At 39.3% G+C, this 15,400-nt stretch overlaps 1 protein-coding gene across 1 annotated transcript in view; it reads right to left on the reverse strand.

Annotated features, from left to right (window-relative positions):
- Nucleotides 1-209: 209 nt before the first annotated feature.
- TRIT1 (tRNA isopentenyltransferase 1) overlaps nt 210-15,400 on the reverse strand; it is a 66,229-nt gene continuing 51,038 nt past the window's right edge. The window contains 7 exon segments of the mRNA XM_023500212.2: nt 210-1,238; nt 1,240-1,328; nt 3,883-4,000; nt 5,974-6,083; nt 12,128-12,205; nt 12,542-12,654; nt 13,386-13,497. Coding sequence (XP_023355980.2) covers nt 1,158-1,238; nt 1,240-1,328; nt 3,883-4,000; nt 5,974-6,083; nt 12,128-12,205; nt 12,542-12,654; nt 13,386-13,497 — 701 coding nt within the window. The 3' untranslated portion in view covers nt 210-1,157.

The raw sequence follows: 15,400 nt of genomic DNA on the forward strand, positions 1-15,400 counted from the left end.
TCTCTTCAGAAGCCTTCCTTCAGATACCACCCATTGTGCTGCTTATAGCACTTTGCCCAGACCTGTCCTTTGCATGTACCTCATTGTTCCTCATCACAAACTGCTAAGAATGGGCTTTGTGTCCTATGTGTATTCCCCAGTACCCTCAACAGCTGCTTAATAAATGTATGCTGGATGCATAAAACTTCCAATATCTGCATAATAGAAAGTCCAGTGAAAATTAATTTTATTCCTAAACCAACACAAACAAGAGGCTATCATATAAACTACAAACAGTTCACAACAGCAATGGAAATAAACATACATTTAAACAAAAAAGAGGATTTTGCATTATCTGTAGGGCTTCCTTTATTCAATTTGTGGAACCAGACTCTCAGTGTGATAATGAGACAACTTTTATTGGGCTACATCTCACATGCACACATATTTGTATTTCAAGTCTTTATAATCAAGGATCTAGGTCCTTCCCATCTAAATAATGAAACAGCTTTTAATAGCCAAAGTTTCATAAATATAAATAGCCCTATTTCCTGGCCTTTGCTTAATTTTCTTGATTGCACTGATTCCAGTCTGATTTCCATAACCATGGTCAATCAAATGTTCCCAGTTAAAATACTAGAAACTGGTTCAGATAACTCTACAATTGACTATAAGACACCATAGGGCCCTGGATATATATAATATATATAGTAAGCACTCAAATGTTGAATGAATGAATGTTTAAACACCTCTGATTAGGAAGACTGAGTGTCCCAATCACTTTCCTGACCAAACCTTTGATTTGTAGGTATTCAGTCTTTGTCTGGTAAAAACCAGATGCAGCTTCACAGGAGTTTCTGAAAAGTGAAGAAAACATTCTCTGTATCTTTTCAAAAAGAGAATCTCTATAAAAACAAAAACCCTTCTTCAGTCATAATTGCACCTATACCCTTCTGCCCCTAACCCCAAGCCCTCCATTACCAGCCCCCCTGTGGAGGGGCCAACATGAACAGCCAGGGTTAGCAAGCCAGTCCATCTGAAGCTTTCTGACCAAAGGGGCCCATCAGTTCTGGAAGGACATGCTCTTGACAGCCCCTCCCGCCTTCCTCTCTCATAGTAGGCACTGCTTTCTGGCTGCTGAGGTCAATCAGCCTGTGACCTGGCTGGCCACCTGCTTCTCAAATGGGAAATATAATCCCTTGATCCCTCTGCCCTGGGGAACCCTTCTCATGGAGTTCTTTCATCAGGTTTGGGGAAATGGCTTTGACTTGTCGAGGTGGTAACAGCATCAGGATCCAATTTTCTTCTTTTCTTCAGCTGGTGCAGGTGTGACTTGGACTTTGTATGTGCTGGGGACAATAGAAAGAAAAATAAAAGGACCTCAATAAAACTTTCTAAGGGGTTGGAACATCCCCATCCATGTTTCCCTCTAGAAGCAACAGGGCTAACTCGAGACTTGGGGGGGGGAAGAGGGGGAGAGAGGAAGGGAAGGAGATCTGGACTCATTACCTAACACAAACAAGAAAAAAAAGTATCTTTCCCTATTTGTTATTCTGCTTCGTGTGGCTCCGTCAAGCCTCTTCTGAAAGAGACAGGGCTCTGCTCCACCTCCTTCTTCCAGGAACATTTCAACCCTTCAGAAGGCAGGACTGCAAACTGTAGAAACCCTACCAGCTACCAAACACAGTACTTTTCAACAATGAAAAGAGGTCATCTGTTTATGCTGGGAGGACTGCAGATCGTCTTTTCTACTCAGCCATCCTAGAACCCTCTGGCAACTATGCTGCCCCTTCTGTGTCTCTCAGACTGCTTCCTGGGTCTGTCCCCAATCCAGATTTGTAGTTCAGGCTATCAAAAGCCAAAAGTATAGTCCTTCTTCCTGTGTCCAGCAAGCTGACCATTTAGGGCTGGAGTTTTCCAAATAAACAAAGCATCCTGGAATACACCGCAAGTATGAATCTCCTTCTAAGGAAAAAATAGCAGGGATCTGAAATCCCACTGAAAGCCTCAAATGCAAAAGTCTCAATCACCTGGTCTTATTTCAGGCCACTATACTGAATTAGTTCAAGGAGCCACATTTTTAACTGCTTGTGTATTAGCAAAGAAAGACGATCTGAGAAGGACAGAGACATATGTTCCAGTGATCAATTTTCCTGTGCAGGTACCACAAACTGATCATTAGCAATGGTTTGAAAGAAATCCATAATGTTTAAAAAAAAAAAAAAAGATTAGGAAGTTCAGTTATCATCATTCTCAATCCAGGCCTTGTGGAAAAGCAGGGTTCTGGCTTCTCTTTCCACTGGCAACAAGAGAAGAAAGAAGGGGATCGACAGATGGTGCTATAGAATGTCTTACACAACCCACCCTCACAAAGCCTCACAAGTATGTTTCTATAAGAGGAATGGAGACAATCCCAGAAGCACTTTTTGCAGGTGGTACAACTGAGTTTCTCTTTATCAGCTACATTCTCCTCTCTTCCTCCCCCCCCCCCCTCCCCCCCATATGGCTTGTGTAAAACCTGAATACAGCCTGTAACTGGTGATATTTTTAAGTGTAAATGTACAGATTTGGAGACCTCACTTTCAGAGGGTGGTCTGTATTCAGGAGCTACTTCTATTAGCACCAATACGATATTCTCTTTTCCCCATCAACACCACAGACCAATTACAATTGGGACTGCTACTGGCAACAGAATACCCTGCTAGACAGTAGAGGGTCTGACCCCATATGGCAATTCCTGTATCTTGACAATAGAGTGATTTATTAAATTACCACTTAGGAGAACAAGCAACTTAGTCAAGTCAACATGAGCAAAACAATCTAAATTTCACTATTCTCACATTTTAATAGTGGTTGTAATAGAAGGATTTCCTGGGGGGGGAGAGGAGGGGAAGAAGGAACAGTTTCTAGTAACCTTACCTATCAAAGTTCAGTATAAAAGAAACTGCTGTGAATCTGGAAGATTAGAGTTCAAGTCTCAGCTTTGTCTGCTGCTGTGGAGCTGTGTGAGCTTTGGCAATTACAGAATGTGTGTTCCTAGAAAGATTCATCTACTTCATTCCTCTTATTTTACAGAGAAAAAACTGAGACCCACAGGGGGGTCAAATGGCTTTTCCACAATCCAAAACAGCAAAAAGACCCATAGTGACTTTAAATGAATTTAAGTCTTCTGGAAAGATAATAATTTGGGGTAGTACCCAGTCACACAGTATCTGTGCTAGAAGATAAGTTCTAAAGGGCATCAACACCAAAGGACATCTCCAACTAAACAGTAATTCTCTCTAAAACAAGTTTTGAATGTTCATCCAGGGTCCAAGTGAACACTCAAATATTGGAAAACTCATTACTCCTCTCTGGATACTCAGTTTCTCCAAATGTAAATGAGATGTTTACATTAACTTCTCTTGTTTAAATTAACTTCTCTCTTCTGGCTTTGATATACCTATGATTATAATTTCTTTAAACTTAAAAGTCCATCTTCTTGTAGAGAGGTGGGACTTAAAGTACATATGGACAGTCTGGTTCAATGAGTTCAAAATGAAATTACTGCCGGTTTATAGAGTAGAATTAACTGTCCAATAAGTCTCTGTGATCTTGTCCAGAAGCTCTTCGTGAAATTACATAGAGGAAATTATTAGAAGCTATTCTCTGCTTTCTTCTCTATTATCTACTTCATCTCAAACCTGAAGTGACTTTTGAGTTTTTTGAAATTCCAGATAAATTAGTAGCTCTCCCAAGAAAGACTCCTTTTAATTAAATCATGTATCATTAGAACCAAAGTACAATTTTCAGAAAAGATTTCAATGAGCAAAAACTATTGTTTTACCAAAAGTCTTGAAAAAAGACCCAAATTAAAAACTCTTCCAAACCCTCTGCACCCTTCAATTCTTTCACTAGATTTACCTGCCCATTCTCGGTCCCCAATGATGATTCTATCACACAGTTCACATCTGTGATGACTCCTTTTATTCTCAGTTATATCACATTGCAACCTTATGGGAGCGGCTACAGGTTGCTTGCCCTGGGGAAAGCAAATCAATTAAAAAAAATTTGACAGAAATTTCTATTTTATTCTCATTTCTCTGAGATAAAGCTTTGATTTCTATAGTGCTTTACAGATTATAGAACATCTTCACAACTAGTCTGTTAAAAAGGTGGTAATCAATCTGCATATTAATTATTATCCCCATTTTACAGGTAAAGTAACAGGCTCAGAGAAAAATAAATTACCCCTAATTACACAAGCCAGTTTGCTACTAAGAGGCAGCCTAGTAGAATAGAAAGGATACCAGGTATTGAGTCATAGCCCAATGCATTACTGAAGACAGGTCTCTCTGTCTCTCTCTTCCTTTTCTCTCCCTTTCTCCCTCTCTTTTTCTTAATCTTTAAAATGGGGATAATACTTGAATTTTAGTCTTCTTGTGAACAAATCATTTTTAATCACCTTTTGAAATTAAGTTATTAATAAGTCTTACAAGTTCTACATAAATGTGAAGTCACTGTTCATTTATTATCCTGGGTCAGAGACATGGTGAGAGCACTGGTTCTGGCAATATTTTTACAAGTATGAAAAGTAGGCAAAACCTAAAACAAGTCTGTTCAGAGGAAAGACAGAGGAATCTCCAAAGTAATGTTTTGTTTCCTTATTAAATAAGAGACTGATATGATCATAAAAAATAAAATGGACAATTTTAATTACATGAAATTAAAAAGCTTTTAAACAAACAGAATTGACACAGATGTAATAAGAGAAATGATCAGTTAAGGGACAGAACTTCAGCACATGTATCTGGTAAAACACAGGAAATTTGTAATATAGAAGAAAAAGAGCTGCTATCCAATTGATAAGTGAACAAAGGTTAAGAACCAACACCTTTCCAAAGAGAAAAACAAAGGAAGGCTCTAAAACATTAATGGAGGAAAGCAAATGAAGACACTTTAAGGTTTCTTCTCAAAACAACCCGACTTCTAAAGATGATGGAAGACAGAGATGAGCCACCTGAGAAAGGCTTAAGGAAAACAATCGAGGACTATCAGTCTCCATTGATGGAACTACGAATGAATTCAAATGTTCTGAAAAACCATTTGGAACAATACTAGAAAAGTCTCTGATCATTTCCTTGCTGCAGTGACACCATTAGTGGGCACACCTTGCAGTAAGATCAAAGATGGAAACAAAGACCCAATCACTACCAGAATATTCACAGCAATACCTTTTTGCAGTAGCAAAGAAACTGAAGAAGTGGGTTTTTATCCTGGGAAAATGACTGAACAAATTGTGTTATAGGACAGTCACAAAACATTAAGAAAGAGTGTAAGAAACAATGACTGTGAAGAATGCAGAGAAATTTTTATGAACTTTATGCGCTGATGCAGAGCGAAGCAAGCAGAATCAAAAGAATAATTTAGATAAGGTTCACAATAACATAAAGAAAAACAATCTTGAATTCTGATTAATAGAATGACTAATCTTGATCTCAGAGAACTGAATTAGAAACATACCTCTCCTCCAATGACAGATTTAAAATGCTAAATGATACAAACATTTTCTGAGCATGGCCAATGTTTAAGAATTTGTTTTACTGTTTTAATTTTTTACCATTCAATTTGGGGTAGGGGAAAAATTGAGAGGGAGAGGAAATAAGTACTTGTTAACGTTAAAAACAAAATTAAATTTTCCTTTCCCCAAAAAACTTTTAAATATAAAGATCTTTTTTGTCTCAATGAAAATGTATGCATCAATTTTTTTTAATTAAAAAAGAAACATGCCTCCTTTTTCCAAGCAAAGAAGTGACACGATTACAGATGCAGAATAAGATACAGCCATAGACTGTGTTTAACAATATACTTTTTGGTTATGAGAAAAGGCTGAGAAAGACCCTGGAAAGTAAAAACAAGTAAACAAAGTTTGGTGCCTCAGAGGCAGGTTCAAGGCAACAAACATCTCTCCTGAGGAAAGAACCTTATCCAGACAGTACAGCACCTGGAAGGTACCTGGATGAAGCTTCCCACAATCTGCAGAGCAGGTCCCAGAACTGACTCATCCCATTTTAAGGCATCAGTTACCTCCAAACCATAAATCGGGGGCACATTGGGTCCAGGGCCTAACAAAAAAGAGAAACTATTAGTTGACAGAATCTAAGCCCAAACTAAATTTGCTTCAAATATTCTGTAGCTTGATAACGCTAAAACTTCAAAGACACCACATTCACTGTTTAGAATCCAATTCTCACCTGATGATAAACATGCTACCTTGTCTCTAGGCCAAAAGGATAGTCCCAAGTGTTTTTGGTCTACTTTGGCAATCTTGACAGCAATAACAATGATTGTAAAAATTCAAAACAGTCTGACTGACAGTAGCCCCAGCTGCCTAACTCTTAAAAGATGAAGAAGCAACTGAACAAGAAATGGGTACTGGAATTCCTCAAGAAATCTGTGACTAATATATGCACACATAGGAAGCAATGCCAACCCACCATAGCAGGAAACCCAGCATTAGCTTTTCTTTCTTTTTTTTTTTGGCCAAAAGCAGTGTCTGGCAGAGGAAAAAAAAACAGACTCGGAATAAGAAGATATGGTTTGAATTCTAGATCCATCACTTACTATATACCCAACTCTATACCAGTCCCTTTCCTTTGATTTGCCCCTGTTTATCTCACAAAGGCTACTGTGGAGCCAATGAAATAATGTATGTATGTATGTGTAGGTATCATATCAGTGTGAGCTATTGTAATAAAGTAGGTGTTTTTCCTGTAGCCTTAAACCAGAACATATATAAGAAATAGTCCCTGGAAAACACCTGCAAATGCCTTTTACCATCATTTCTAAGCAGATGATTCCCAAATGTAAATCTTCTGTCCTGAACTCTTCCAAGTTCTAGAGTTGAGTAACTTAATTGCAGATAGGATGCTTTTGTCTCACTGGCACCTCAAATTCAGGATATCCCCAACCACCTTATTATTCATTCTCCTAAACCTATTTCTTTTAGACACCATTCTGTCTGTAACACCACCAATGCCCCTCTATGCCCTGGCGTTAGCCTTGACTTCCTCTCTATTGACAAAAGTCCTACTGACTCCACCATGGCAATCCCTTGCATGAATTGCAGCCACTGTCTCAACCACAGTAAAGAGGTGCTCATCACCACCCTTACAAGTAACAGAAAGTATCATTACATTATTAAAGAATCTTCCTATCTTAAGGTATAGCCCTTCCATTTATCTTTCCTATTTTTTGTCAAAGGTAATCGTCTGCATAGATCTAGATCATGTCACTTCTGGTCAGAAACTTCTTGTCTTTTCCTACTGTCCATGAAACAAAACTCATTCTCTCTGATATTTAAAGCCCTCCAGAATGTGACCTTTCTAATCTCATCTCACATTATTCTCTCTATATAGTTTAGGTACCAATTAGAATGGACCACAATTTTCCCTAGTGCCTTGAATTTTTTTATATCAGCATCTTTATATTTCCATTTCGCTTAGTGCCTGGGGACATAGTTTGCTGTTATTCACTTGTTTCCAACTCTTTGTGACTTCATTTTGTAGTTTTCTTGCAAAAGCACTTGAGTTTTTGCCATTTCCTTTAGTTGGTTGTGAAGATAAGGAAACAGAGGCAAACTGGGTTAAGTGACTTGCCCAGGGTCACATAACAAGTAACTGCTTCATTTTATCTACTTACACACACACACTCCCAACTCCCCCCCTCCAATCAGAGTTAGTGCTTAATAAATGCTTACTGAGTGACGGACTACCTTTCTGTTAGGTACTTCCCCAGGCCTGGAATGTCCTCCCTCTCTTTTCTTCTGTTAAATCCCTACCAATACTTTAAATCTTGAAATCTTAAATGTCACCACTAACATGTCCTTCAACATAACCTCGCAGTTATTTCTAATGCACCCACTACTACCCTGTAATTCTCATAAGAAAGGTCTTTAAATATCCCCTTGCACTATCACTTAATAAAAAAGGCAAACGGGACTTGGAGTGGCAGAAAGTATGCTTCCATTTTTATGATGTTAAAACCCCCTATGCCCAGTAACGAGCAAAAGTTTAGTGCTAATGAAGACTGAAGCACCCAGCTACATTAGGAGAGGTGGAGGCGGGCATCCTAGCACAATGCAGCTAAAGACAGGTAAAGAGCATCAAGCCCTGGACAAAAACATCAAAGGCCACAGCATGCCAACGGCTGGCAGGTGCTGGCCTTTTTACTGTGCCCACCACAAAATGAGCTTCTTCAGAGAGAAGTCTGAGCTGCACCTGCCCTCCACCTGCCCTTCCAGGGAAAGGTGAGACTGGGAGGTATGGGCAGTGCCCACAGTCCACCTGGCTTGGTGGTAAGCTCTGCACCTGTTTCAGGGCCACTCTACACTCTGCTCTCCTCCAAGGCCTTTGTTCGGTTTCTGTGTCTGCCCTCAGCCCCTTTCCACAAGTGCTCAGCTCCCAGCTGCTTTCGATGGCTTAGATCCAAGGCTGAGCTCGGCTGGGGAAGTCCCTCTGGCTTCTTGCCAAAGCGATGTCTCCCCAGCAGAAGAGGCCCAGGCCAATCGGATAGGCTCCTGATGGGGAAGGCGGCCGTGCCTCTCACTCGAGCACTGCATGTGTTTGTGTGCAGGAGAAGCAGACATATGACATGCTACGCCATCAGTTCCATATGCTTCTGGAGGGGGCAGGCAGTGCCAGAACTCTGTGGCAAGATTACCAAGTTCCAACAATGAAAAGTGTTGTCTGTTAGAAAATACTTATTTCGGGAAGGCAAGGGGGAAGAGAAACAACATCAAGGGTTTGTGGCACACCCAGTCTTCATCTTGGCTGAGGATCAAATTTCTCTTAAGTGGACAAGCAATGAAAGAGAGTGCCCAGTTGTGCTGCTAGGGCCAAAGACCCCCTAACTCCAGTCTACAAAGATGGCCTCACTCACCTGGGCAGCCTCAAGGAGTGCCTCCAAGAGTGTGAGGCTCAGGTGCTCAGAGAGAAGATGCTCTGGCACCACAGCCCTGTAGCCCAAAAGAATACATTTGTTTTGCTAGCGTTTATGAAGATGAGGGACTCAAGCAGAGGAAGGAAGGCCCCGTGCTCATTGGCAGAGTTCCTGGAGTCCAGAAGCCTGTGATCTAAGGGAGAGGTTTGTGGAGAGAGAGGGTAATGACAAGGAGGTGTGCTATGAGGGAGGATGTGGCAGGGCAAAGAACATTCAGGCTCAAGCTCCAAGAAAGTCCAAGGGGGGAAAGCTAATGAAAGCCATGCCTGCTGGGCTGGGCCTCTAAGGAAAAGAAAGGTTGTCAAGAGATAAAAATGTATTCCCTCAGCTGTCCTTTTCTGCAAAAGAAAACTCACTGCCCAAAGCCACAGAGGTTCTTTACCCAGAAACAATCCCAGCACACCCACCCCCACTTTTTCAGGTGTCTCTTGACGAGCTGCACTTCTTTTGGCCCCCAGCCATATTCGTTGCTCCTTCTACCGCCACACAGATGCTGCTCAGGTAACTGAGTGCTTGGCAGGGTGCAACTACAATCTGTTACCTGAACACCAGACAGACTCAAAAGGCCTAGTGTCGGCGTGAATGGGGAAGGGGAAACCTATAGCAGATTCCAAAGGCTAGACAGCTTAAATTTATATTTTATAATCTTACTAAGGACTGTTTCCTCTTGACTTTGGAAAGGAATTCCTCAGCAAAGAGGAAATGCTATTGGGTAAGAATGAGATATCAAGTTGTGGTTTTTTTAAGCTTAAGCTGATAACCAGGTACATGTTTTCCTATGTCTTTCCTACACCTTTCTGCAGAATGCTCATATCTGTATCACGATGAGGCAGACCTCACCTATGAGATAGTTTTTCCAGAGACAACAAAGGGGAGAGAATGCCAGAGAGTGAAAATGTTTCACTTATGTATATGTCGTCTCACCTGGTCCTCAGCTACCTTATCCATGTGATGGCTGAGGAGACAATCTCAGAGAGGTAAAGAACTGGAATGTAACATGGCTGGTAAGCCTTTGTTCCTTCCTCTCTCGGTCACCTCTGGTGAGCCATCCAATTGCCTTGGATCTCAGGCTCCTCATCTATGAAATGAGAGGGTTGGATTAGATGGCCATTATGATCCCTTCAGTTTTTGATCTGATTTTGATTTCAATCCAGTTCTTCTGACTCCAAATGATATCACATTTGTCTTAACTACTTCAACAATGGCTTTCCCATCTAACTCAGGAGACAATGTGGTACAATGGAATGATTGGCCTCCATTCCCATTCTTTCACCCAAAATTCCAATCAAATCCCAACCAGCCCTTTCACTAATTCCATTAGGATGCCTATTCCACAGGCAATAAAGTTCTCTTCATCCTAAGTATTTTTCTCTTCCATACCTTAAATTTCCTAGCTAGCCTGGTTCTCTCCTGATGACAAACCTTCAATATTTTCACCCTTTCCAGCACTGGCTCCCCTTGACTCACTGGTCAAGGAATAATCCTTGTTTCCCACTACCATTTCCAAGTTCTCTTCCTACCTCAACCACTCTATAACGTTTCCTCATTTGAGAATGACGCAATTTATTACTATTACCCAGTCAAAATCTTCACTTAAACTTTCCATTCCTGCTATTATCCTATATATCTTCTACCATTTGTTGCTAAACTCCTTAAAAAGACCATCTATATAAAGCACTTTTTTCTCTCTTACTCTTACAATATGACTTCTGAGTCATTATTCTACCAAAACTGTTTTTCAGAGGTACCAATGCTCTTTTAATTGCCAAATCTAATGGCCTTTTCTCAATCATCACTGTACTCAACTTCTTTGCAGCCTTCTTCTTGATTCTTCTCTAAGTTTTTGGGACATAGTTATCTTCTGGTTTTCTTCCTACTAACTGCTCTTTCCCTGTCTTCCTCTTCAGATCATGCCCTTTTAACTGTGGGTATTTGATACAGGGCTCTGCGCTGGGAGTTTTTTCCTTCTCCCACTATACAACTTGTTAAGCTCATCAGCAAGCATAGATTTAATTACCATCTGATGCCAATGTTTCTCAAATCTATTTATCCTAACCCAACCTCTCTGCTAACCAATCTCACCCCCTTTCAGACATGTCAAGCAAGATGTTTAGTTGATATCCTAAACTCAACATATCCAAAACAGATTATTTCCTCCACTTCACCTTCCTCTCCCCAATCAATGCCTGGACTATTGCAATAGCCTACTGGTGGGTCTACTTATCTCAATTCAAGCCTCTCCACTCTCACATCTTCCCTTCAGTCATCAAAGTGATGTTCCTAAAGCACAGGTAAAATACCTTCCTTTCCCTTCCCCCTCAATAAATTTTGCATCTCACTGCAACTAGGATCAAAAGCAAAACACCGCCTAACCTTCAAAAACTTTACAACCTATCCTTGCTCATACCTTTCCAGGCTTTTTATACTTCACTCCCCATTATGTACTCCGATTCAGTGACACTGACCTCTTTTGACATTCTATTCAATCTCTCCACTCTGGTCATTTTCACTGGCTGTCCCCAGGCTTGGAATGCTCTCCAACCTCACATCCCCCTAAGTGACTTCCCTGGCTTCCTTTAAGCTCCAACTAAAATTCCATATTCCACAATATACCTTTTCCAAGCCTTCTTAATTTTATTGCCTTTCCTCTTTTAATTATTTATCCTATACATAGGTCACTTTGTACATATTTGCTTGCATGTTGTCTTCTCCATTATTCTGTAAGTTCCCTGAGAGGAAGGATTGTATTTTTGCCTCTTTTTGAATCCTCAGAACTTTGCAGTATCTACTGTATAGAAGGTTCTAAATAAATGCTCACTAAATGACTGATTGACAGCAGGAATCAGGAGACTCAAGATTTAGATTCAAATACCAGCTCTAACACTTAGTACCTACTGACTACAGAAAATCACTAATCTCTCTGAGCCTCAGTTTTACCATCAATAAATTCAAGATAACACTTATATATCTACATATGTGATACACACATCTCACAGGATTGTTGTGAGGAAAACACATAAATCTTAATGTGCTTTAGAAGCAAGTTGTTACATTTCACAAAAAATTGCAGAAACCAAATTTCATTTACTAGGGTCCCCTAAAATTAGGGAAAACTAATTTTTCAGTATGAAAGAAAAGATTATAGGAAAGGCTGATCTAGGGAACTTACGACTTAAGAAGCGGTTTTTAATCCACTTGTTTTGTTTCCGAGCATATCTCTTGGTCACTTGTTTTAGCGCTTCAATACCTGAAAACAAAGAAGGCATAATAAACCAAATGATTAGCATCAATGTCCTCAGATCCTGTTAAACAGAGTCTTAAAACTTGAGATTGGAGAGCAGACAGTCCATGGACAGCAGAAAAGAACATCTGAGCTTTGCTATGAACCCACAGGTCCAAGGACATGACTGCTTTGACAGATTAGAGAAATGTCAAGGGCAATGAGTCACAGACTTTGAGGAAAGGACTTAGTTCAAAACAGGAGGGAATTATTACTATTAATGTCTCACCCTGGGCTATCAAGTTTGTACTTGTACTATCAATTGTACTATCAATCCCTAGGAATGAATAAAAAATTTCATACCTTTTGTAAGGAGAAGGTTACTGGCTTCTGGACTGCACTGATCATTACTTATCAGGTATTCATGGAACTCTTTGAAGCCAATGGACTGAAAAATGCCATGCTGATAGTTCTGACTGGTTTAAAAAAAAAAAAAAGCAAAAAACAAAAGATGAGCCATCCAATTCTCTGAACTGAGATTCCCACCCCCCAACCCCTACTTTAAAAAAAAACAACATTCCTTAGAATCTCTTTCATTAGTATCACAGAAGCTTAAGAATTGAAAAAGAGCTAAGAGACCATCTGGTTGGACAACTGTATAGGGGATGGCCTCTAAAGCAGCCTGAGAAGTAGCCAGGTAGTCACTGCTGTACCTAATGATAAGGACCCCACTATTTCTGGTATTTGTACATTTGACTTCTGTACAGCATTGTCAGCATATTATTCCCTAAATCTGCCTCTCTGCAATTTCCCTTCATTGCTCTTGGAACACACACAAAAAAGAAGAACAAGTCTAATCCCTCTTTAAATATTTAAAGGCAGCTAGCATGTCTCTCTCCCCCTCAAACCTCCAAGTATCCCCTTCTTCTGGCTGAATACCCTCAGATTCATTCAAGGAATCTTTAAATGGCAGAGTCTCCAATTCATTCATTAAACTGGTCACCCTTCACTCAGTCAATACTCTTCTCAAATGTGGTACCAGAACTGAAAATAATAATCCAGATATGGTCTGAAGAGGAAGGCTATATGCCATAACCCTCTTCCAGCAGACAACAGAGTAAGACTGACAGAAACTAGTTTTCAGTCTATTAACTGAGACACAATTGAAAGAGACTGAAGAGCAAAGTTAATGAGCCTAAATACTCACCAATTCTCGGCAACTTTCTCCTGATTGTAGCGTCTATGAAACTCTTTTAGCTCCTCCAAAAGTCCAGAAGCTATCATTTCATCCACCCTCTTATCCAGGCGCTGGTCTAGCACTTGAATTGAAATCAATCAATCAATAAGGCTATATTGACTTGGGATCTTCCTTTATATGATCAGTATTAAATTCATACAAAATCAATTACATAAAATTAGAACTACTAACAAGGCAGTAAAATGGCCAATGAATACCATGCTGGGCCTGGAGTCTGGAAGCTTAAATTTAATTTCAGATATTTATTAGCTGTACGACCCTGAACAAGTCACTTAATCCTTTTGGCTACTGCTTTCTCATCTATAAAATGAGGATGTTAAAAGCACCTACCTCCCACGGTTGTTATGAGGACAAAATGAGGTAATATTTATAAAATGCTTTGCAAATCTTAAAACAATATAAAATGCTAGCTGTTATTATTATTACTTCACATTGCCACACCAGACCAAAACAGGAGAGCATAAATGCAAAAAAACGATGTGCTGCTGGCATACAGCTCTAATCATGTCAGGTGAAGAATTTCAAACAGCATATTTTTAATTTACTGGAAGCCAAATGCATTAGTCTAAAAATTAAACTTTTTTTTTCTGAGATTTTTAGACTCTCAGAAACCATATAATCCAACTCCTACACTGCATATAAAGGGAAACAGTAACTTCTATTTCTGAAGTGTATCAAGCATTTTCCTAACAATACTTTAATGGGATAACACAAATATCATTAATTCCCTCTTACAAGTAAAGACATTAAGGTACAAAAAGGTTCAATGCTTTTTCCACCACACAACTAGAAGGTCTGGATTCCAAGTCTAGTGGTAAGAAGCTAAAGCCCAGATGTTAAAATAAATCATCCCAGAATACAAAAGAACAAATGAAAGAGCTGGTATTCTTTGGGGACAAGTAGTCTATTCTAATTCTAAGTAAATCTATCATCCTATAACTATTTATTCGTCTAATTCAAGTTATACTTCTTTTCTCCTATGATGTATTCACTCTTTTGTCATTTATTTCATTTGCCATTCTCACCTAGATAAATTATCTCAAGAGTTTCAGGATTTGTCACCTTGAGGAAGAAAGTAGTGTTAAATATCTACTATTCTATCTGATAATGGCATGATGAATAGGCAAGCCTCCATAAAGTCTTAATGAGACAACTCAATCTAGTGCAGAAGTGACTCTGGACCCAAATGCAAAATATAAGTTTTAGCACATTCTCTCCTGTTGGAAAAACTTCTGAGTATAGTTCAGGCAAAAGACAATGTCTGATTTTTCTAGGCCAACCTACCTAAATACAGAAAAACTCTTTTATCTTTGGCCACTTTGTGAAAAATTCTTTGACCACAGCAACTCAAGAAATAAAAAAAAAAAAAGATTTTAAAACTTCTGCAGAGAAGGAAGTCTAGAGGTCGACACAGAAAAGCAAGACAATTTTTAAAACACACACTGTGTATAGATGTCCATGGATTAGGGAAGGCACAAACATCATGGTACCCGAATGTAATGAAATAATATTGTGCTGTAAAAATCAACAGACATGATGAATGCTGAAATTTGGATGCTGTATTTGGAAAAATAAAATACTACTAAAAATTTTTTTAAAAGAAAAAAAAAGAACCAACAAATATTACAGCTGCTCTCTTTGTGGTAGCAAAGAACTGGAAATTGAGGGAATGCCCATTAATTGAGGAATAACTGAATAAATTATGGTATATGAATGTAATGAAATACTACTGTTCTATAAGAAATGAGGAGCAGGTGGATTTCAGAAAAACTTGAAAAGACATGTAAACTAATGTTGAGTGAATTGAGCAGAACTAGGAAAACATTATGCAGCAACACTGTGCAATGATCAAGTTTCAGAGACTTTGCTCTTCTGAGCAATACAATGATCCAATACAATTCCAAAAGATTTACAATGGGAAAATGCTGTCCACATCCAGAAAAAGAACTATGGAATCTGAGCGC

The sequence above is a fragment of the Sarcophilus harrisii genome, chromosome 3, assembly GCF_902635505.1.
Source record: "Sarcophilus harrisii chromosome 3, mSarHar1.11, whole genome shotgun sequence".
Lineage (NCBI taxonomy): Eukaryota > Metazoa > Chordata > Mammalia > Dasyuromorphia > Dasyuridae > Sarcophilus > Sarcophilus harrisii.